Source organism: Cryptotermes secundus, unplaced genomic scaffold (assembly GCF_002891405.2).
Source record: "Cryptotermes secundus unplaced genomic scaffold, Csec_1.0 scaffold540, whole genome shotgun sequence".
In the NCBI taxonomy this organism is placed as follows: domain Eukaryota; kingdom Metazoa; phylum Arthropoda; class Insecta; order Blattodea; family Kalotermitidae; genus Cryptotermes; species Cryptotermes secundus.
Genome location: NW_019742447.1, coordinates 547,719 through 573,406, shown reverse-complemented (window position 1 = coordinate 573,406; position 25,688 = coordinate 547,719). Strand labels below are relative to the sequence as shown.

At 36.4% G+C, this 25,688-nt stretch overlaps 1 protein-coding gene across 6 annotated transcripts in view; it reads left to right on the top strand.

The window, feature by feature from the left end:
- LOC111873206 (phospholipid transfer protein C2CD2L) overlaps positions 1 to 25,688 on the top strand; it is a 178,269-nt gene that overhangs the window by 124,356 nt on the left and 28,225 nt on the right. For 3 of the 6 annotated variants that reach the window (XM_023867723.2, XM_023867722.2, XM_023867725.2), the window contains exons 4-12: positions 1,132 to 1,335; positions 5,380 to 5,476; positions 5,576 to 5,684; positions 7,147 to 7,336; positions 7,999 to 8,137; positions 11,533 to 11,654; positions 12,843 to 12,869; positions 17,191 to 17,235; positions 23,751 to 23,832. In XM_023867723.2, the coding sequence (XP_023723491.1) occupies positions 1,132 to 1,335; positions 5,380 to 5,476; positions 5,576 to 5,684; positions 7,147 to 7,336; positions 7,999 to 8,137; positions 11,533 to 11,654; positions 12,843 to 12,869; positions 17,191 to 17,235; positions 23,751 to 23,832 (1,015 nt within the window). The remainder of the gene's footprint in view (positions 1 to 1,131; positions 1,336 to 5,379; positions 5,477 to 5,575; positions 5,685 to 7,146; positions 7,337 to 7,998; positions 8,138 to 11,532; positions 11,655 to 12,842; positions 12,870 to 17,190; positions 17,236 to 23,750; positions 23,833 to 25,688) is intronic. The other 3 variants (XM_023867724.2, XM_023867726.2, XM_023867727.2) reach the window with 3 other exon arrangements.

Sequence of the window (25,688 nt, the reverse complement as noted above, 5' to 3'; positions counted from 1 at the left end):
TGAAACACAGCACACAATACACCAGACAGCACACGTATTAAAGATAAGCAGCGACACACACAGAGAGCGCCTACACTGAGTAAGTACAAATAACAGTATAAACATATAAGAATAACATAACAAGACATAACATAAGATAGTAACACAAATATTTGTATATTACAGACAACACATGAACAGCGATAAAAACAAGAAGTGGCCGCTGCAGCACCGTAGATATAGGGCATGTACCCTGAAAAATTTTAATTTGAAAAAGAAAGAGAACAAAGATCTTATAGACATTTTAACTTGAATTAAGGTTTAAAAAGTGCTAATTTAAAAATCAAATCGACGCGTGTAGATTAACAAAGATTTTATACAATTAGAAAGACTGGGATTTTTACATTTTTAACAAGCAGTGTAACAGTTACGTGAGTGATACACACCTGATGATGGCCATTTAGGGCCGAAACATGTAGTGTGGAGGAGGAAAAAGAAGTAAAAACTACAATAAAATTGTTGCACTTAAGACGGTATTTATCCATATATGTTGTGAATCTCTCAGAAGACTTATTGCTTCCATCTTGAAAATTTAATTCTGATGACAGAGGCAGTATGGTCCACTGAAATGCTGGTAACTGTCAGTCAGGTTAAATGGCATTAGATGCTGGAAGACAACAGTTTTAATATTCACTGCTGTGAGATTCTGGATCTCATAATCAATTAGTACATATTAAATAACCGATTAAAAGCTAAATTAATGTAAACATATTCTGACATACCATTATAGTACCATTTGAGTAAGACTTAGTAACATATATTTCCAAACCAAAAATTTCTGTGAATTTCTCAGTTCTTCTTTGTGTGCTGTATGTCCTGCTGATCTTGCCCTACATTATTTAATCACTCCAAGAATAGTAGTTGGGAATCATTATAACTTAAGCTGTTGATTTTTTTGTGACATGTTAAATATGCCATGTCAGTGATAAGGAAATTTAATAATTATTGAACTTTACTGTTATCTTATGCTGTATACTTTTGAAAATAGGCATAACTGTTGAAGAAACCCCCTACTGGGTGGGAAGAAGGAAGCAAGTATGGAAGTCCTCTAAGTTTGAAGCTTAGGGATGAAATGATCTGCACATGTTTCAGATTAAAGTTGCCCTTGCACCAGTGGGGAGCATAAAGAATAATTTGGATGAACAACAGCTTCAGGATGTGATATCAGAGATTGTGGTCTTGGCCCTTAGGAATACTGAGGTGCACCTCAACTTCAGCCAGTATGCCGCATGTCCACGGCTTATAAGACACCGAAGCTCCCCTCCCTATGTACTCCCTGTCCATTATGATAGTATGGTAAGTACATGTCATGCCCTGTCAGGTGAAACAAATATTATAAGGTGTATGAAGTTTCAGATATAAGAATAACAACAAAACCCCTTCAGTTTCTAGTTACAAGTTGATGTAATATTCACACCAATTCTTGATTAAACCTAAATGATCTTAAACAAATGAAGGTGGATGTGTCACTGGTCTTGTCCAACATATTAAGATGGTAACTGGTGGTTTTGGTCTCCAGCTCAAACTGGGAACAATTTTTACTTCCCAATTGTAAATATGATATATGTCCAGCATTTGAAGTTCATATTTTTATGTTGAGCACAAATCCTGAGAGCTAACATTTACATTAGCGTTGTAGTTAACATATGATGTGAATCTGTTGGGTGATAACATGGATACCAAAAGGAAAATACACAGACTTTAATTGACACAAGTAAAGAGGTTGGTCTAGAAGTAAACACAGAGAAAACTAAGTATATGTTGCTGTCTCATCACCAAAATGCAGGGCAAAACCATGGCATAAAGGTAGGTAACAGATGTTTAGAAAATGTGACACAGTTCAGATATTTGGGAACAACGATAAGAAATCAAAACCTGATGAGGAGGAAATTAAGAGGAGATGGAACTCATGTAATGCTAGCTACCATTCAGTCCAGAACCTTTTGTCTTCTTGTCTGCTGTCCAAAAACATAAAAATTAGAACATACAGAACTATAAATTTGCATGTGGTTCTGTATGGGTGTGTAACTTTATTTCTGACATTAATGGAGGAACATCGACTGAGGGTGTTTGAAAATATGGTTTTGAGGAGAAAATTTGGACCAAAGAGAGATGTAGTGACAGGAGGTTGGAGAAAACTGCACGGTGAGGAGCTTCATAACTTGTACTCTTCTTCAAGTATAATTAGAATGAACAAGTCAAGAAGGATGAGATGGGCAGGGTATGTAGCACGAAAGGGGCGAAGAGGACTGCACATAGGATATTGGTGGGAAAGCCAGATGGAAGGGGGCCACTGGGAAGACCAAGTTGTAATTGGGTGGACAGTATTAAAATGGATCTTAGAGAGATAGGATGGAATGGTATGGATTGGCTTGATCTGTCTCAGGATGAGGATCAGTGTAGGGCTCTTGAGAACACGTTAATGAAGCTTCAAGTTCCATAAAATGCTGGGAAGATCTAGAGTAACTGCAGAATTGGAGGCTTCTCAAGAAGGGCTCAGCTCCATGAGTGAGCTGTAGTTTATATGTCTATAGTACCTGTTCTAAGCCACTTCTGCACAACATTTAGACAGAATGCTTCATAATTTGAGGCCCCAAAGATCAATTTCTTTGTTGAGCTGAATATTATTGTGCATACCAAAAATGTGATTGTGTTGCTAGTAGCATTCACTTGTTATTCCTGTCTAGTCTTGGTGTTAAATTCTGTTATAAACAATGTAAAGGCAAATTTTAAAATTTTGATTTACCAGACCTACCTCAAATTTTCCTCATGAAATTCAGGTCATATTCATAGCATGTTGTTTTGCTGTTTGTTGTTATTACTCTCAGCCATTCTATCATAATGTAATGCTTAACTTCCCCTTGCTGCTCTTTTCTCCATATACATATTAATAAAAAATTTTAGAATTGTAATATATTGTGACATTGATGGCGCAACACTCGGTAAACACTCCCCCCTCCCCCCTCCAGTGCCATAACAGCACAGGAGCCGATACCGCTGCTACGGTAACAGACCAGTCAACACTCCGCCCCCCACACCCCACCGTGACATAACATGGGACACCGCTGTTAACACGTGGCAACAGGGAACGGTATAAAAAGGCCGGCTGAGCAGTGATCGCAAGTCCCAAGGGACTAGGACCCGAGAAACACTGCCCTGGCAAGGACCAGCAGCATATGCAAAAGACAGACCCGTCCCCTCGTCAGAGAGGGCGCCCCACAGAAACAAGACGGTAACAGTCGAGGAGCAATAAATGTCTGGTCATGAGCCCCAGGAGGTTGCTCGATACCAAGACTTACTGACTGACTGACTGACCGACCGTTAGTCGCAGTGTGACTTGGACTTGGACTTGTGTGAGCCAGAGTGTGTGATTAAGAGTGACACAGTGTGGATCGTGAAGTTGCCGAGAGCAGTGGAAGTAATTTTGACACTGCCGATGGCAGTAGTTGTGAAACTGTAAATTGTGTAAATGTAAAAGTGAATGTGCAATAAATCTACTAGATCCAGAACGGCGTGAATTTATTTGTCACGTTACATACCCAAAACGTGACAATTTGGTGTCAGAATTGGTTTACGAACTTAAACACGCCACAAATTAGAACGAATTATTGTGCATCGAGTATTATACTGCCACATAAATGGAGTCACAGCAGATGATGGAACTGCTGTTGAAGGAAATCAGAACGGACCAAGCTAAGACGGAGGCCAATAGAAAGACTGACAAAGAAGAAATGCTGGCAAGAATGGACGCCAACATGAAATCCTGCCAAGAAAATGCAGAGCTTGATAGAAAAACCGGCCAGCCGATTAACCGAAAAGAGACGATGGCCTGCCAAGAAACGGAGGCACGTCTAGAAGAAGAAGAAGAAGAAGAAGAAGAAGAAGAAGAAGAAGAAGAAGAAGAAGAAGAAGAAGATCCAACCTCAGGGGACATGAAACCTGAAGCGGCAGAACGACGAGAGGTCCCTGTAGAAGACGCCGCAGTGATTCCCGTCGGACCGAAGAAGAAACTGCGTAGGGACCGAAAACTGGCCGCAGAGCGCCGCCGCCAGAAACCGAAGTATACGACACGGAAACATTTTGTATCCCAGAAAAAACTGGCCGTCGCCCGCAGAGGGACAAGCCACCGTGCGAAAGTATAGCACGGCAGACAAAGGAAACCGGCAGAAAGATGTCCGGTCGTCCAAGAATCGCCTGGCGCAAGAGAAGCGTCGATAAGGGAAACTGTATCAGGACCAAGTATGAGGAAAGAATCCGAGGACTCAGAGAAAGAGTGCGGATTATCCACAAAGGAAGAACAGGAATAAAGAACATAGGCGGCAGACGGCCGCTATGCCAGAAGAAAAAGGTGCCAACCAAGAACGACATCGGAGGATGTACATCAGGACAGCGATCGCAACTAGGAGGGAGAAAAACTCGTAAGAAGACCATCTACGAGATCGTCAGCGTGATGATCGGAAAGCGAATAGTCAGATCTTCTGTCGGCCTACGACAAGACAAGGATTGGACCTTGTGGAGGGGTCAATCCCCTCCAAAACGGAAAAAGATACTTCAAGCAGAGGAGGAGCCTGTAACCTAGAAGCACCGGCCTCTCAAGCGAGAGTGAATGTGCGATGGATGAATGTGAGGGACGATTGTGATAAAATTGGATCTTCTGGCACGTTAGCAGGAAACTGCTCGAGACGAGCTGGTCTTAGAGAGAGATTGGGTGTAGCGGTTGGAGAACGGACAACGGGGGGAAAAAAGAACGGGGATATACCGTTAGACTGTTCGCAACGAACAGCCTTTAGAAGGGAGCAATGTGACGTCGATGGCGCAACGCTCGGTAAACACTCCGCCCACCCCCGCGGTGACATAACAGCATAGGAGCCACTGCCACTGCTATGCCACTGCCCCTTCCCCCCGCGATGACGTAACAGGGGACACCGTTGTTAACATGGGGCAACAGGGAACGGTATAAAAAGGCCGGCTGAGCAGTGTGTGAGCCAGAGTGTGTGATTAGGAGTGACACAGTGTGGATAGTGAAGTCGCTGAGAGCAGTGGAAGTAATTGTGATACTGCCGATGGCAGTAGTTGTGAAACAGTAAATTGTGTAAATGTAAGAGCAAATGTGCAATAAATTCACTAGATCCAGAATGGCGTGAAGTTATTTGTCACGTTACATACCCAACACATGACAATATTTTGTTGGTGCAGTATATTACGTTTTATTCATTTGTATATGACATTACTTTTTAAATGCCAATGTGATTGTTATTTAGTCCTACACATGTTCATGTCATTTCACATCATTCCAGTGTTCTTTACCAATGTGAGAATATATGTCATATATTATTACAGGTGAGTTCACAATTTTCGTCCATTCCCACAAAGACTGCAGTAGAAAAAAGGCTTTTGGTTAAAGTTATTAAAGCCACTTCTCTTGGTGGAAAAAAAGGTAATAATTTATATAATTTTATTCCAAATGCCAGTAAATGCAAACAGTGTTAATCATTTCATCTTTGTACAAGTAACAGTAACGTTATTTTATGTGTAGGTTGTTCAGAACCATTCTGTGTTGTGGAAATGGATGAACCTCCACAAAAGAATTCAACTTCCATTAAAAAAGACACCAGCAACCCTGTATGGGATGAGCATTTTCTTTTGTAAGTTCTTCACATCATAACAGTACACACTGAATTAAGTTTTTCTGAATATTTGTGTGGCAAAGGGTGAGACACTGGATAAAGAGTCTATTGACCATGTGCTCCTAGGAAAATAAAGAAGTTGGTCTATTTACCTTCTTCATTCGTATATGTGAAAGAGGGCAATATTATACTTAAATCTTTGTATTTTTTTATTTAGACTGTTCTGAATGTATGTTTCCTTTACTTGAAGTAAAGGAAAAAGTGCTGCGAAGTATGTTGCATAAAATTTCTCATATTCATCAGACATTTGAAGAGTAAAAATTGAATGTTATTCAGTTAATTTTACATTTGACACATACCGTTTTATTTGGTATTCTAGTCATGTAATTATATTAAAGTCTTACTGAAATAATTTAGGTTACATTTTATTAAGAAAATCGGTGAGTTTTGTTTTAAGTCACCTGTTATTTATAGTACACAATTCCTCGGACTGACATTTTCTTGGAAGACTCATGTGAGTACTTGTACCCAAACTAAGTTCATCTTGCTATGCAATTAGAACAATTAAGCCTTTCTTGTTCCAAGAATCATTGAAGATGTTATATTGTTCCTCTTTTCACTCTGTCATGACTTATGGACTGATATTTTGGGGAGATTCTTATTATAGCAGTATAATTTTTAGACTACAAATAAAAATTCTTAGAATTATGATGGGGATTAGAGATAGAGATTCATGTAGAGGATTCTTTATAGAATTAGAAATATTACCACTATATATATATATATATTCACTTTTATTATGAAAAGTTAAACAAATTCACTTTTATTGTTTGTGATCAATAATAAACACCATTTTAAAGAAAATTCTGAGATATATAATATTAATATTAATACCAAATTTGATTTGCATCATCCACTGTCTCATTTGTCAGTTTATCAGAAGGGAACTTATCATGCTGGGTTTAAGGTGTTTAACAGTTTACCTGTTCCAATAAAGGATTTGTCCCATAATACAAAACAGTTTAAATTGGCCTTCAAAAATTGTTTGTACTTCCATTCATTTTATACATTAGACAAACATTTTAAATACAAGATGAATTAAAGCTATTATAATGCTATAAATTTATTTATTATAATCTGATACGTGCTTATATATTTAAGCTGTGATTTCAGTAAGGTATTGCTGTCAAGTTGATGAGTCCAATATGTTTGTTAAATTACTGAGTTCTATATAATTATTCCTTTGGTTATGGATGTAATTGTAAGGTGATTAGTTCTGTTTTTAGAACTGATATATGCATATGCGACATGTTCAATATCTGATGGCCTTGGTAGCCAGTAAGGATATATGGAATTAAAATAAAGATACAAATACTTAATGGTAGAAAAATATAAACATAATGACTGTGAAATTAACGTTTCCTTTGTTTAAATGTAACTGGAAGACAAAAGTTAACTAATAATTTGTTTCATTCTGCAGTGATTTGAGTCCAAATACGGCAGAACTTCTGTTTGAGATATATGACCGTGCAAACAAGGCCAACCGATTCATGGGTTTGGGTATAGTTGGTGTAGAGGAATTGCTCATTAATCCCAGTCAGAGGCAAGTTATTTCCCTCCAGTCACGGCCTTATGAAGCAGATGAAGTGTCAGGCACACTAACTGTAGAGGTTAGTATGTAATGCACTTCTACGTTAAGCACTGCCAGTATCTTGGACATCAAGCTGCAGATTATGGCAGAAGTGGCAAAATTTAAAACTTCGGCAGCACAGTGCGCTAACACTGTGTGTGTTTTAACTCCCTTGCTTTTGTCACATTCTGATATATTTATAAAAGAAATAATTTTGAAGTATACTAAGTGATAAAAAGCGGAAATTTGAAAGAGTTATGTTTTCTGAAATAGCTGATACTTGAAAATGATATTTTTAGGGAAAATTTTTGAACTCGTAGTATTTATAAATAATTTTCACTATTCTTCAATGTAGGTACTATTTGTCACATGGGAAACATTCAAGCAGTATTAAACTTATGTCCATATTTATTTATTTTTTCCAAAGAAACTTTCAGTGGAAAAATTTATAAGGAGGCACTGGAATACTTGTGTCTTTCCACAAATTAAAAAAATTGAATTCTGCTCTGTGATGGCACTGACTTTTAGTGGTTTAGAAAAAGGTATTGATATATGAAATGTCATTATATCTTAAATTATAAATTCAATTCAGCTCTGTAATTGCTTCTTTTCCTGTTCTTCAACTTTTGTAAAAAATTTGTGACAAAATATTCCGGTGTTAGTTCTGAAACTATAAACTCTTTGTTTATTTCTGTCTTCTAGTTTTTGTTTATAGAGGGAGCAGATATTCCACATCTAGGAGATAAGCCATACAAACTTAAAGAAACACTGAGAACAGTTTCACCATCAGGGGGTGTGGTGACAACTACAAAAACTGTGTTCTCAAAACCAGGGACTGTTGGTGAGTTAATTTTATTTTTGGGATTTGAGGTTCTCACAGCAGTAGTTCCATCTTCTGGAATATAGCGCTCTGTAGTCCGTATATGAGGTTCCTAGCCTCCTGGTCTCACTGGTTTCTTGCTCAGCTGATTTTTGACCCTGAAGATGGAGGTGATATGTTCCTCCGAAACGTTGGCTTATATACAGACTACACGACGCTATATCCCAGAAGATGGCAAATATCATAATTTTATATTATATATCAGTTACACGAAATGAAAAAGGAACATTTACCAGGGCACAATTCTTTGAAAGTATTGACTAAAGAATACTTAATTCAATTAGTATTTCCAGGGTGAACTGCTGATTCAGGGCTTAGCAATTTCTGCCTTCACGTCATCTGTTTGATATATTTTTTAATTTGTTAAAACTCACTTTTAAGAAGTAATTTTATTACATTGTATCATGCCACGGGATGTTATCTATGTCATGCCCTCTGAAAATTTAATTTTTGTGTGATTCTTTTGTGAAGAAGATTTGCTGTGTGTATTATCGTGTATATTATCTTCAATGCACAAGCACTTGTGGCAGTTGCAATTCTTTTGTTGTAGTTTGTGGAATACTTGAAATTATATTTAAGGCATTCTGTGGTCTAGTGGTCAGTTCTTGGCTACAGATCCAGAGGTTCCAGGTTCGATTCCTGGCGCTACCAGATTTTCTGAAAAGTAGTGTGTCTGGAACAGGGTACACACAGTCCAATAAGGATATTTGAGGAGCTATTTCAAGGAAGTAGCAGCTCCGGTCTAGAAAAGAAAAATTAATGGCCGTGAGGATCCATTGCACTGACCACGTGACGCCCTCTATTCACTAAAGTTGGCACTAACTTCGCCGACAAGTGGCGGTCACTCGGTCAGCATAGTTTGCTTGTGGACACAAGCCATGGAGTTTTTTAGTTTTATAAAACTTTGTAAAAGTTACAGTTCCCTAAAGTGAGATAAGGACGTTGTTATGTACAGATGGATGGAACTCATTTTATGGAGATTTAGTTTCATTGTCTTTATTGACTTGAAGCAAAATGTGAAACAAATGAACATCAATTATATTGGTTATTGTTTTTCCTACTTTCCTTCCTTAATGAAAAAGTAGGCTTCTGAGATGACCATGCTTAGTGTGTGAGTGTGCACATGTGAGCATGTGTGCGCTTGAATGTGAGTGCATGAGTGTGCATAAATGGCGGTGTGTGAGTGTGTGTGTGTGTGTGTGTGTGTGTATGCGTGTATGCACATGTGCTTAACACCATTTTTTATATGTGAGACAAACTCCGTCTTAAGCGCAACAATTTTATTGTAGCTGAAGAAAGAACTACAATAAAATTGTTGCACTTAAGACGGAGTTTGTCTCATATATATTGTGTGAGTGTAACAGGATGCTTAAATATAATATTTTAACCATTTTTTACTTTTGAAACAGTTATCTGTTTTCCCCCAAATCTACTATGCACATTATGCTATTTGGGGCCACCCCAATATTCTGCTTTTTGATTTCCTGCACTCAGTGCTAACAAAATGGCGTGAGTGATAACTTGAGAGATGACAGTGTCACTCAATTTAGGGCCCTGAAATGATAAACAGCAATAGACCTTTGAAAGATATACAGCTTATGTTAAGATAATTCTCTTTAGAATGTAAGGTAACAATATGGCTGTAGTGTGAAAATTAACTTTTTGTTTGTTAAGTAAAGAATTGTAAAGATTGCGATGGTATGAAACCTAAGGTTATATGCAACAAATTTAATGTACATTTAATGATAATAAGGATAACAACATAAACATCATCATCGTCAGCAGCAACAACAACAACAACAACAATAATAATAATGTACGAAGGGCGTTCCGTATATAATGCCTCCTATTTTTTTTTGTGTCAATATCATCACTGTGGCAGTGGTTGCCTGACACAGTTGCTCTTCTGTTACGTCACTGCAGAGAGGGTATAATACAATATGTAACGTCTCAGCTAGATGTTGGTGGTGTTGTAGTAAAGGTTGAACCTTCCCACCAATGTACTGTTAGTTTGGTTGTTGTGTGATGGATAGCAACAGCAGAGCAGTCTACCAAAATGGCGTCTGACATAGAAGTGCGTACAAAACAGAGGTGTGTTATTGAATTTCAGACTGCCGAACAAATTGCACTTATTGACATCCATTGACGCTTGCTAAAGTTGTACAGAGACGATACAGTGGATGTCAGCACAGTGAGGTGGTGGGTAGTGCGTTTCAACAGTGGCGAAAATGAAGTGCAGGACAAGCCTCGCCCTGGGCGTCCCTGCTCAGCTGCCAGTCCTCACAATGAACAGCACCTCGATCAGCTCATCCATACAGATCGGTGGATAATGACCAGGGAACTGTATGCACGGCTTAATGTCAGCTGTAATGCATTGGAAATGATGTTGGGGAAGCTGGATTATTGCAAAGTTTGATCCAGGTGGGTCCCGCGAATGCTTGCACAGGACCACAAAACTCATCGAATGGAAGTCTGTCAGGACTTGTCGCACCAGTTTGAGGCTGAAGGTGACAAGTTTCTGGACAGCGTCATCACCGGAGATGAGACGTGGTGTCACCACTATGAGCCGGAATCCAAAAGACAGTCCATGGAGTGCTGACATCCGGATCCCCCAAGAAAAAAGAAGTTCAAGACACAGCCATCAGCAGGGAAAGTGATGTGCATAGTCTTTTGGGATAGGCGGGGTGTGATTTTGTTGGATTTCCTGAAGCCTGGTGAGACTATCAATTCTGAATGCCACAAGATGACGCTGACTAAGCTGAAAGCCCGCATTTCCTGAGTTAGGCCAGAGAAGCAGACAACTTTTTGCTTGCAACACGATAACGCTAGACCCCATACCAGTTTGGCAACCACTGCGCACACTGAATAGTTTGGCTGGACTGTCCTACCACATCCACCTTATATCCCTGATTTAGCATCTTCAGACTTCCATCTCTTTGGGCCTATGAAAGATGGACCATGTGGGCAACATTTTCCAGATAATGATGCTGTCATTGCAGCTGTAAGAAAGTGGCTAGCCTCTGCTGGCACAGACTTTTACGGGCACGGCATACAGGCTCTTGTTCATTGCTGGCAAAAGTGCATTTTGAATGGTGGCGATTATGTGGAAAAATAGCTGTAAGTAGCTGAAATCTTGCTTTATTTAACAGCATTATTATGCTTTCTGTATCAGCTGTAGTTTTCATTAAAAAAATAGGTAGCATTATATATGGAATGCTCCTCGTATATAAAAATCTCTGCAACAGGAAAGTAAGCTTTATGAGTTCTGTTTGATACTCTTTGTTATAATTGCATTGTACCAAGCATTAGTTTGTTAAATAAGGAAGGATTTACAGAAAGTACTGTTGTGTTTTCAGAGCAGTTAACAAATGGTGGTGATGTGGTGACAGATTCTGCTTTGAAGGAACTGGAAGCCAGGAATAAAGTGGGTCCCACACAAACGAGCAAAAGTACTCTCATCATACACAGTGTACAAAGAGTGAGTAAAATTGCAAGCTTATATCGAAGTGGGGTTTGGAGTGTGATATGGTTTTGAATTCCACAAATGCATTTGCTTCAAATATAAAAGCATTTATTTTAAAGGGACAATATCATTTTTTATTGTTTCATAATTTATGCTTATGATTTTTCCTTTCCTGTGTGTCTTCTCCTGATCATGTTCTTAATTTAACATACAGCATGGAATGCTAATTCAGGGTTCTATAAACTGGATAATTATTGGCCATCATGCTGCTGAATGAACACCTAGGCGCATATAGGTTAATATTACACTGTTCTTATTTACACTAATTGGAATTTTTACACCGATTTTGAAAACAGTTTCTTGTATTAAGATTGTACTGCCTTAAGCATTATAGGATACTAATTGGCTTCTATGACACTCAATGTCAGAATCATTTTAACATCAGACAGGAAATATTGCTATATTTTATTGTTTTGTTTTATGTTTGCTACTTGCATTTTAAGTGAGAAGTGCATGAATTAGTGCCATGGATAATTAAGCTCAACAACTTTAAAGTTACATTCATTTATCACCAGTTTTATAACATGGAATTGCTGACTGCTCTGAAAATTGAAAAAACTAATGAACTATTCAATTGTAACAAAATTGAGATCTCATAAATATGCATAATGGCTGTAGGGGTCCACTTAGCATTCTATAATGTCACTCTGATGATAACCAATATATTACTTTATGATATTAATTAATTTGTTCATTAATAGAACAGATAACATAGACTCAATAAATTAATATTTATATTAATAATATATTACTAGTTCATAGCTTTTGAAAATTGTTTTTCTTTGTGTCATATATGATCTGTCATTCTAAGTGAAAGTTATGACATATATAATGTTAATAAATAATCACTTAATTAATAAAGTATTATATGCCAGTTTTGCCAAATTACTATTAAATCTCAAATCTTATCCCTTTCACTGTCATGGCAATAGTTTTCTCTGCTTGAGCATGCATGTTAATTATTAACACAGATTTTCTGCAAAGTGGAGTTTTGACTAACTCGAACTTCTGTTTAAATCATCAGCAGTGAAAGGGTAAAAGAGAGAGTGTTACTTGCTTCTTGTTTCTGCAGAGTGTGCTACCATACTAATCGTTGTGTTGTTTTCCTTCATGGCAATCCTGCCTGGCCTGCTTCTCACATAGCAACCACAACATAGGCAGCTTGTGAAGGTAAGTTATGCTGAATACATGTTGCTGAAAACAGAAATTTGTGGAAAAATGTCTTGCCATCTAATATAAAGGCACTTATCACTAATAACAAGAGGAAGAAAATGAAATCAATATGAGTGAGCTTCATACTTGTCAGAGCTTATATTTGTTTGGGTTTGATTATTTGTCAATCACTGTAACAATGTTCTGTTTCTTTAAAGGATTTGAATCAAGATTACAAGTCTTAGCACTGTTGCGGACACTTTGACATATACCTCAGTGTAGCATATATGGATTGGTTCAAAAGTGTGGAATTTCACCTACATAGAAAGTTATGAAACAAACGTTTTAATACTTTGCAGTCACTTCTGATTGCTGAAAATGATCGCTATAACAGTTGTTATAGCTCAGAAGTAATACGCTACAAGAGAACCTATGCATACAGCATGAAATAATTCAAATTAGTGCTGAAGTTTCTTCTGTACTGTGACAGTGGCTTCTGCTGTGACACTACAGCTAGTCACATAATCATTGTTCTTGTTTGTAAGAGTTTTGTATTCTAATATCTGCTACTTATTTGTACATTTCCAGTTTTAGACAAATCTATTCACCTTCATGTCAGAAGCCTAATAATATTATTTTTTATTTCTTTTTACTTAATGAACTGCTTGATGGAGATATTAAAATATATATTATCATAGTCACGACTGCATTGGTGGTCTAGTGGTCATAGCTGCTGGCTACAGATCCAGAGGTCCCAGGTTCGATTCCCAAAGCTACCAGATATTCTGAGAAGTAGTGGGTCTGAAATGGGGTCCACTCAGCTTTGTGAGGATAATTCAGGAGCAACTTAAATGGAAGAGTAGCGGCTAAGGTCTAGAAAACCGAATTAATGGCTGTTGGGATTCATTGCGCTGACCACGTGACATCCTCAGTCCGCTGAAGTTGGCACTCGCTGACAAGCAGAAGTTGCTCAGCCGGTATAGTTCGCTTGTGGACTAAAGCCACGGATTTTGTTTTTGTTGTTGTTTATCATAGTCGCATATGATAGTAAATGAGTGAAATTGCATTAAAAACAGTAAGGTATCCTTGTAACAGGCCACGGAGACCCACAGGGTTATGAGGTGTTGAGGTTCCCACATTTTCTAGACCATTGGCTCATAGATGGTGGCAAGGTTGTCAGCTGCCCTTTACGCCCAAGAATATTCCTGGTACTCATTTATGTTAGAGGCTGAGTCGACCCCAGGGCCATAGTGCGGCTGGAAGGATTAGGTCAGTTGAAAAAATCCAATGACCTCATCGGGACTTGAGCCCACGACCTTCTGGCTAGTAGCATAGTGTGCATTAAAAACAGATAAAGACAAATATTTTAAATTATTGGATACATGAACTTTACTTTTGACCAATTATTATTATTATTATTATTATTATTATTATTATTATTATTATTATTATTATTTTCTGTTTGTAATTGGCCTTGCAGCTTTTGACTCGGCACATAAATAATAAAGAGTTGAATTGAATTATTGTGATCGGTATATGGAATTCTGTGCATTCCATCAGCTCATGAATGAACATAGTCATATAAATGTATGATGCAGTAACAGCCAGAAGGATGCTAATTCATGAAAATGTTATATTGTGCACAGTATTGGAAAATTTAACATGTGATGTCCCAGTTTCCTTGTAGGTATTTATATCTTTATCGAGATAATTAGAGGTGAGTTAATCATCAATCATTTGAAGGTGATATAGACTATGACTGCATACGATATTTGAAAGCTTTCGTGTGTAACATATTTCATTATGCAGTTAGGAGTATCTTTTTTGATAAGATTTTATCCAAAACATTTCCTTGCATTACCTCTGATTTCCCATATAACATCATGTAATAGAAGCACAGGGACAGTTCAACAGTTTTATTATCTAGCACTTATTACCAACAATTCCATAACTTCTCTAATATTTAAATGGTGGAATACATTTTGTTGTAAATTATATTGATTTCATTCTCTTTCCATAGTATTATTTGTTTGTTGCCTTTAATAATTGTTGTGAGGAAATTCTAACAGTAACATGTCCAGTACAAATAAGAATGATAAGTTCACTGCTAGTGTTGTTGAATTCTGATAGGATATAAATTTTATTTAGCACACTTGGAATTTAAAAAAAAATAAGCCAAAATATATCCATGAAAGAAGTATGGAAAATGCCAGATGAACACCTTTCACAATGCACACTATGGTTTTGTGGAAGATATTTTGAAACACATCTTAATTTTGGACCCCATAGCTAAGATAATATTTTGGTGTTTTTAACTATGTGTAGAAGTATCTTGCAGTAATCCAAATGTGGATCTGAATAGAGATTGATGGCCATCATTGTTTGTAGTGAATTTCATGTGCAAATGACCATTGAATTAGCTCAGATTTACATGGTTGCATGACTTGTTTTCCTTGATTTCAGTTTCTGGCCTTAATAAGTTAATTCAAATTTAAAGCTGAATGAAGCAGATTTAAAACATAACTCATATGAGCAAGATCTGTGCACACCAAAGCTGCCTTAATGGAATCTTAAAACATTCTTCACCGAAAATGCCAGTAAACTCACCCCCCCCCAAAAAAAAAATTCATTCCCCACCCAGTCTAAAATGCAGCATTTATTCCATTTATATAACTTTTTAGCTCATATTTTTGGATGAATATTTAACTTTATAACTATCAAGAAAATTGGAATTATATATAAATAATATGTCATGCCAATATGGACTACTAAAGGATTGCAGTCTTTGTTGCAATAAACTGTACAGTAAAGTTTCATTATGACATATACTGTTCAGTTTTGACTACTACATCAGAGCATTAAATAGTCTCAGTAATAAGGATTGTATACCTTGTCTTAATAAACTTAAAAGTAAATTTTAGTAATGTCATGTACTGTAGAGTTTGGTCAAGTCAGAATATTAAATTATCTCTCACTCATACATATTCATGTAACTTCATATTCACCATAGAACTACTGTTTTGCCTTAGTGTGTCAGTGAATCAGGCGATTTGGCAGTGGTGTTTTTTCCTGGATTGCTTGGAGTGGGGAGGATTCCACTACTGCACCCAGCAGCCTACTTCAAGTGTTTTAGTTGCAGTGGAGCTGTGGAGTGGAGCATAATGTGCTTTTGCTGTGAAATCATTTTACAAAAATGGTGACAATTTCGTGATCGCAGTATGGTGCGCGATATCTTCGTTTAAAATTATTGGCCCGTACTTCTTTGAAGATGAGTGGGAAAGGGCTGTAATTGTGACTGGACCACATTACGTTCACATGTTGGAGAGTTTCTTAGCTCCTGCACTTTCTAGTCTTCCGGTTAAGGAAGAAACGTTTTTCCAGCAAGATGGGGCTATGTGCCACACCGCGCATGCTTCCATGGCAGTTGTGAATAACCTGTTTCCTAATCATGTTATCTCCAGGTATGGGGACATCATATGGTCAGCCAGGTCACCTGGTCTTTCCACATGTGATTTTCTTCTCTGGGGGTATCTGAAATCCCAAGTATTCAAAGCTCCAGCACCCCACACGGTTCATGAGTTGAACATGGAATACGGGAAGATGTTGAATGAATTCCCATAGAGCTGCTGCAAAGAGTACTGAGTGACTTTAGGAAGAGACTTACCGAGTGCCTACAGTGGAATGGTGGTTATCTGATGGATGTTATTTTATGGAAATAGATTTCTGTTTTCAGTGAGTTAATTGAGAAAAACCAAATGTTTTTATGTTTATACTGTATTCATATGTATTAAAAGTAAAATGCTTCGAAATAGGCTGCTGGGTGGCAGTAGTGGCATCCTCCCCACTCCACCCAATCTAGGAAAAAACACCGCTGCCAAATTGCCCGATTCATTGACACACTGTAGAATGTGAGACAGTTCCTGTTTTTTAGTACCTGCAGTTTGAAACATCTATATATGGTATGTGAGATGTGTTTCCTGTGCCTAATGCATATTGCTATTCCTTTTGATTGAAATGCCACCATTATATCTTACTAATATGCATATGTTAGAAATTTACACGACTTGCCAAAAGATTAAATACTTTAACCACCTTCCAGGTACCCATTAGATACTAGAGTATGGCAAATGCTTGGAGTGCACCTACTAGCATTTTAGGTCTGTAGAAGATACATTTCAGAAGACTTAGTAGGTACAGAAGTTTGTAGCCTACATACAACATACAACTTGTGAGTTGTAGGTTGATCTCCACCTTGCTGTTTTTAATGTTGACATGGTAGCCTTGATTGAACCTGAAATATACCTGTTCCTCATGTGTGCTGTTTTGTCACTATATTTAGGTTGAACAAACCGACACTGGACGATGGTACGAGGTTCCCAACCAGGTAGTTAAATCTTCATTACTAGTTTTTATTTTTGTGTCTAGTATTTTTCATCTTTATATGGAGGTAACTTCTTAAGTCATGCTTTCCTATCATCTCTGCTGACAGGTATTAACAAATTTTACATAGTGAGTACAGTAATTCATACTTAATAAAATTAGGAAAGTAAATCAATGACCCATCCATAAACTTATGAAATATCCATGAACATTCAATATTACAGCCATTATATTATGCCTGAAAAGTTTATATTGTACTTTATAACTATTCTGAGTAGAAAAATATGATTTTAAGTATTACATTTTAATAAAATTTTTTGAAAATTTGTGGTTTTTATGTAAGGGTCATTGTAATTATAATTTAATTATGGTGGTCTCTGTTATATAATAATATGAAATGTAAAACACTTATTTGGAGAAGAAATTCTAATATTTTTTTTAGTAACAATTGTAATGTGAAACAAATTGCTAAATAACAGTTAAAAGTTAGTACTGTTATTTTGCAATAAACTTAAGTATCCATAATATATTTAATAAAAGGTAAAGCTATCCCAGTAAAAGGCCATGGAGGCCCATAGGGTTGTGAGGCATCAAGGCTTCCACATTTTCTAGGCAGTTGGCTCACAGATGACAGTGAGGTTGCCAGACTTACGTGCTGGCCACCCTTTACCCCCCCACCCCAGGAAGATTCCTGGTACTCATTTCTGTTAGGGGCTGATTCGACCCCAGGGCCATAATGAGGCTGGAAGGATTAGGTCAATTGAAAAATCTAATGACCTCATTGGGACTCAAACCTGCAACCTTCCAGCTTCTATCATAGTGCCTCAACCAACTACGCTATTGCATGCCCCATATACTTAATAAAGGTACTTAAAAATGTTCAGTGACATACTTCATGAAAGTCTTACTCTGATTTAGTCATATGTGTCAAAATTTTATGGGCTTTGGATTGGTTTAAGTTAATTGATACAATCCATTTCAGCATTTGAGGACTCTGAAAAATTATTATGATTTTTCTCTCTCTCTTCTATTTTATCCCCCTCCCCCCAGTCCTTTGATACTGAAAGCAACCCACATTATCCAAGTCCTTAATACATAAAACAAAACCTCTTTGCATAAGCTACATCGCGAAGCTAATGGGATGATTGAATGTATTCATGTTCTTCACTTTTCTTATGAACAGTGTTTTCAACATTTAAATATAGACACAGTATCTTTCAGAAACTAATTCTCATTGTTTAGAAGCATGTTCTATGTGCTGGATTGACTTACGATGTTTTCAAAATATGTAGAAATTAAAAGAAGCAATATGGGTAGGTTAGGCAGTGCAGTGTAGGATTTTCTCTATTTTTTTGTTATACAAAATTGGAGGTAATACTAGTCTTATAATTGGCAAAGTGCCATGCAAGTCAGTAAATGATAAGAATAAATAGTGGTTGTGGAAATAATATTGCTTAGCATAAGGCCTTTTATGAACTTATTTTGAATACTGGATTATTTGAGAACAGAAACAACTTTTGGAATAATGTTTTTTTAATAAGAAATGATTGTTCAGTCTATTGATCATGAAATTTGCTGTTACAGGAATTTGTCTGTAAAACTGCATGGGACATAGTTTGGGAATCATTGCTTTCAAACAGTATAAAGCCATCCTAATCAGTTTGTCTGAATAGCCATATAGCAGAACCAGAATATTATTGTTCTCAGTACATCCATATTACAGTTGAGTCATTATGGTAATCAATGCTGTCATATTACCAACATAAATTTTTAAATATGTATTCAATTGTTTAATAGACTTTAGGCCTATTACAGTTGCCTTCTGTACTGAGGTGGGTATCAAACTGTGGTTTTAAATTTATCTTTTACAAACATAAATGGGCTGTCACTAAGGTCATGGTAAGGTAAAGTTGTCCTGAGCTTAACTAATCAAGCACTACACCATGAAGATATATGGGGGAGTAGATATATAGATTGGCACTAGTTGGAGGTGAATGGTCAGCTTCACACCCCGGCTGCTTTATCCCCGGGAAAGAGCCCCCAGTACCCATTGTATTGGAGGTCGGGTGAACCCCAGAGCCGGTTTGGACAACATGGAGAAGTGAAAATTTTTAACCCTACCAGGACTCGAACTCCTACCTCTCGGTCATCCAGCCCCTAGCCAGTCGCTATACAGACTATGCTATCCCAGCTGCCTAAGGACATGGTAACCAGTCAATTTTATGGGGTTGCTTAAATGTATGCCATTTCATGCTTGTCCACAATGTTACTTTTATGGAAGTTTTGGAAACATTTGTGAAGTAACCAAAAGCTTGTCTTCTATGAAACCAAAGAATATTAGTATTTTCTCTTTTGTAAAAAGAAGCATTAGAGATAGTCTTTACATACAATCATATCCTACATCCAATAATAGTGTGGCATGCTTACAGAATGAAAGGAAATATCGTTATGGAATAATATATTCCTTGCAAGGTTTGGGCCCTTTATACCTGTTCTGAAGTTACATAAACTATCAAACCATCTCACTAATGCTTTTCTTAAATTACACTTTCTTTGTGTGTATAATTGAATGCTCATTTTGGTTATCTACAGATTAACATGAATTGAACATGATTTCTCTACTTACGGTATTTCTTAATGTCATCTATCATTTTGTTAACCTGAAATACATTCATTATATCCTCTCTTCAATGTCTATCTCTTTAAAGTTACTTCTTTCAGTCTACATGAAAATCTCGTATGCTGTTCCAGTCATGCGTTCAACTTTGGTCCTAAGTGTCCAGTATTTACTTACTAAGGTTGGCTTTTAGACCATAGTATGAAATTGCAATTGGATTGTCTAACTTGTTTGCCTATTTTAATGCTTCTTCATTGTTGCATAAATTGTGTTATGGTCTGGAATAATTTAAGTGCAGTAAAATTTTGTAAAATAAACCTTTTCATCCATCAGAAATAGATTCTGGAAGGCAGTTTCAGTATATTCACTGAGTAGTTGCATTAAAATTTTCTTCAGTGATATCAAATATGTTTAAATCTAATTCCATTACTTCATACAGTATATTGTAAACTTACGCTGTCAGTTAGCTATATACAACCACACTTGCAGTGGGAAGCATCTTGCATGTTCTGTCATAATTAAGCATGACATAGCTGTTTGCTAATCCAGTTTTTCTCTTCATTTTAAATATGTGCAAAGCTGATTCTTTGAATGGTGTAAAATTTAAACAGTACATATATGTATATGTTACGTATGTCAACAATTGGATTTTATATTTCCAGTTTAACACTGATATGTTAACAGTTGTTAGTTTAGGGACCTGAAGTAAATATTGTATATGGTAATACACTAATGTCAAAATATCAGTTAATAACTTACTTGTTTTATTGTGGTGCACTGTAGGAGGATAGCAAACATTTTGGAGGAACATAATGCCACCGTCTTCAGAGTATGAGTACCCTAAAGATTGAGGCTATATGTTCTTCTGAAGTATCTGTAATTACAAACCAGACTACATGGCATTATAACCCAGAAGGCCACAATATGAATTTCACTGACTTAAAAAAAAAAGTCTCATATATATATATACATATATATATATATGCAGTAGCTTAATGTTGGATTACAAAATGTTCTGTATTTCTTCTTGAATATGAAGGCCCATGATAAAATTCTGGACATTTATTATTCATTGCTAATACTCATACTGGTTAAACAGAGATACTGAAAATTTTTCATTGACAATGATAATGGAATACAAAAGCATTGATACAAGTAGTTTTGAGAAGAGTGTAAATATTGCAATAATTCCAGAATGTTGAAAACCAATAAATTTCTTTACAGAATTCCTTCTTTTGCATACATTCCTTTCCCATAATTCTGAGAAGGTAACAAGAGAATTTTAAGTCTTTCTCATTGCATAATTCTTCCGATCTTTATCACTTAAACTTTCAGAGATATGTGAACTGATACTTTCCTTTTGAATTCTTAACAACACAATGAAAATAGAAACTTGTTTTCTAGCAATAAAAAGACACTAGGACTTCTCTAGACGTAGTTTCAATCAACTTTGCATCATGGAATGCTTTACTGTAAGAACCAACTGGGCTTAAAGAGAATAGACATCTCTTAACAGAATAACTTCAATCCCATGATAAGAGTCTGATTTTACTCTGTGCCATGGAAGTTTATACTCTGTTCCATGAAGGTATGTATTTGTTTTATTAGCAGCTCCATTTTTCACTATGTGAAACAGCTCTCTGGAAATGACAGGAAGAAATTAGACAAGTTAATACTGTATCACTATGTTCTTATTTACAATATCTGCATTTTGACTCAGAAGCCAAGGGGACTTAGAAAATTAAGATGTACAGCATCTTTTTCTGCTCATGATAAATGTGTGTATGTGTGCACATGCACACGTCTATTTTCAGGCAAGGGCAAGTATGAAAGCTTCTAAACAATGTTTACCATGAAACGTAAAATAACTGACAATAGTTACCAGATCTGAACAAATACTGACATGGGTGTGAGAACTAGTTTCTAAAACTATGTATGTATATGTATTTGACTTGTTTTATTATCCCTTGGCTTGTTAAAGCCAAGTGGGATTAATAACGTGAGTAAGTTATCTTAATGTATTATTATTTATGTTTATTGATTGATGTATATGATTTTGATCTTGTATATGCATATTGATATCTGTATTCAAAGGACAATTTCCACATCCTGGTTTTTTTTTAACCTGTAGGGATATTCATTCATTCATCAGTAATCTGTCAGACGACAGGTCCACAGTCTCTTCCAAAACAGTTCCTCCACTTAATGCGATCTTCTGTTTATGGAAAGAGACTATCCAGGAAAAGTGATAATGTGGTAGTTTTTCCATTTGCTTTCCACATCGCAGTACAGCAGCCGTTCAAACCACTCTGGTCACGCCTGTTGCTATACGAACTTGAATCATCTCGAGCATCATTTGCTCTGTGCTTCAAGTCGCTGCTGATGACGCTGCTTCCGGCATCAGTTTTTGGTTTTTGGTGTCTCTCTTCGTCTGATATATATGGGGATATATATGGAAAATAAATGGACAATGACAATGACAAAAACCTTTTTCTGAAGAAATTTATCTGATTCTTTTACAGAGCATTTAATGTTTGTCAGCAGGAATGAAGTAGTTTACAGACCTAGAGTGATGGGGAGGGAGGTATAAACTGAATTAATGGATTAGGTTATATAGCATGAAATGGTAGGATGACTGTGAAAGGTGAAGTGGAAAAATGTGGCAGAAAGTATTGTGACCCATTTGCATGTAAGATTCCAGCAGTTGCTTGGAATAAGTTAGGAAAACAAGAAATTCTATCAGAATCTCTAGTCTCCATGCTGAAACCCTGGACCCTTTTGACTGCAATTTTCAGTACACTTCGTGTTCAATGCATGTTGATATTTATGCATGTGAAATAAACTAATATTTATAATGGATTGTGAAGTAGTTTATAAGGATTTGGGAAATCTTATCCAAAACAGGCATCCAAATTACCAAGTACTCTACAAAGTTATGAAGTTATTGTACTCATATTCATGAAATGATTTTTCAATAAAGCCTGGGTCAAAATATCTTCAGATTCTGTATAATCAGGGTATCCCCACCTGGCCACTGGATGTGTCAGGCCTCGGTGGCAATGTAATTAATACATCAGGAACCTAAATTCCTAATATCTCTGAAGACCGTGAGGTATAACTGGATACATTTCATCTGACTTATGCTAATTACAAATATATCCAGCAGTAAAATCTCATGTTTGATTGTGGTGTGTTGGTAGTGTCATTCATTGCCCGTTATATTCGTATGTACTCATAAATAAACACGAACATATTAGATACATGTGTTTATAGATATTGCCTTCAGCCGCTGCACTCTGCAACATATAAGTGAAATTAGAATTGAGTTCCATCGAGTGTAACAATGATTTTAATAATAAAATAAAACCTTTGCATGTTTTGATTAATGATGGCCATCATTGGAAAGTGACAAGCACCTGAAAGGAAATGCTATGCATTTCTGTGCTGTGCTTTGTGTTCTTGTAAGGGTTAAAACACTAGTATTTAAAACTGTCTTATTAAAAGTAATTGAATTTTCCTTTGGATTAAAATATTGCTGTGAAGTCCAGTGAGGGTTATGTTTCTTCACAGTAAGTCATATGTATTGTTTTGGTCCTGTATGTGTAGGCAGGATGGTGGTGTTGTGTACTATTTGTCTTGGAGGCACCTATTCAGTTTTCATTTGAAGATGAAAACAGATCTAGTTTCTGAAACGTTGTAATATTTTAGTATACCAGATGGTGGACAAAGTGTATAAACTCAGTAATCCAAAGTGTAATATACTAATGGGTCGCAGCCATTACTAAATTAGAACCTTTAACTTTCAGACACAGCCTTAGTATGTCATGTTAGCCACATACTTTTTAGTTTGGTAAATGAGTGTTTGGAACAGATGTAAGTTGAACTGTTTTGTGTGCTTACAGCAAGGCACAAAGGAAACAGCAGTACACACACAGCCAGCCCATGATGGAATTGAAGGCGGTACACCTCCCTCAGGAACTGATGGTTAGTCTCAGCATGACCTCAGTAACATGTGCAGGTGTCTATTGAACAAATGATTATGGTATTATGGAGGGGTGACCAAATGTCCTGGAATTCTTGAAGCAGTCTCCGATTTAACTAGAATATTTGGTGTACTAAAAAGTTCCATGATTATGGTCTACTGGGATGTGACACTATATTTTTGTAGGAAGTCTCTACTGTCCCCCAAAGTTGAAGCAGTGTTTCTCTGGAACAATGGTACCTTTCTACCAATCTACATGGGGTCATATCCCAGAAGACCATAATGTTTATATTCACTACTGTGAGAATCCAAAATCTCCTGAAAAATTCTTTTGTTTTGTATTTAAATTTGGTTACTAATAAATAAGACATTTTATTGCATAATTCATATCACCACAGAGTTCAGGAACCATAATTTTTCTTTTCTTCATTTCTTTTGTGGATTATTAATTATGCTTTCATTATTAAGATTTTTTAGTGTGAGATGGTAAGATGACGGAAGAATGATGAGTTGGAAAGGATTTTGAAGTANTCCATATATATTGTGTGAGTGTAACAGGATGCTGAAATAAAATATTCAGTCAGAATAGCTGACATTCTGGCCAAAATTTGAACTGAGCACCTCCTAAATACAAGTGTAGAGTTTTACATATTGACAGGCCTCTTTGGTACCATATTTTTTTTATTTTGAGAGGTGGAACCAGGGCAGGATGAGTTTGCAGTTGAGGAATTTATCAGTCACTGCCAAGAAATGTTTATTAATTGAAAGACTAACATTACTGGCATAATTTTATTGTGTTTCCTTTGATAATTATATTATTAAACTGCTGTGATAACTCATTTAGTTGTGTTTTATTACCAAACTGCGTGTATTACAAGTCTGGCCAGTTAATAGTAATGTGCTTTATTTTGCTTTAATCAACGGCATTGAAGAACCTAACTTCATATCTAAAATCATGAATCAAAGTAAAAATAAATATTATAAAAGCTATTGCCAGTTTTATTTCTTGGTGGTGGAGCTGGGAGAGTAGATCTTTGAATGCATACCAGGTGCTAAAATGGCTCTTTTGACTTGTGCTCTATGCGTTTTACATTTTCATATAGTATGAAAAGTCTCAAATATATGGAAGCTGGTGTAAAACTTAATCATGATGAGCAAATGGGAAGTCATATTTAGTGCATTTTGGTAAGACTCATTCTCACTCATCTGCTTCATGTCATACAAATTCTGATGTGAACTTGCAGCCATGTTAACCATGACATATGAGATGCTGTGCTCACCAAGAAAGTATGAAGATTGTGGTATGATGGCTGAAGTCTTGAGATTAAAGAATTCGTGATGTTGATGAAAGATGTCTTAGATACTGGCAATTTATTACTGTATGTGCAGAGCATTTAGTAGAAACATGTTACAAAATTTAACAAAAGCATGGAGAATTTATGTGAAAATATATCATATATTTCAAATTAAATTTCACATATTGCTTTTCCAGTATTTAAGGATGGTGTTTCATTTTTACAGATGTGTCAAATACAATGTGATATTTTTTATGGTGATTTATATTTACATTTACATTTATTTTCACTTCATGGATCCAATCATCTCCCCATAGGGCTGGATATAAAACATGTCACATATTACAAATTCATGATGACTACACATCATTTGTCCTTTGTCCAATAAAAAATATAATCAGGCCTCTCACAGATAGCCCAAGTTGTCAGGACAACACACATGGGTCGTGGAAAAACCACAGTCAAATTCACGCCTTGCCATTCCACACATGCTGGCAAGCCATATCATTAAAACAGTTACAATTATAAAATATTAAAATTCATAACACAAATAGACATCATAC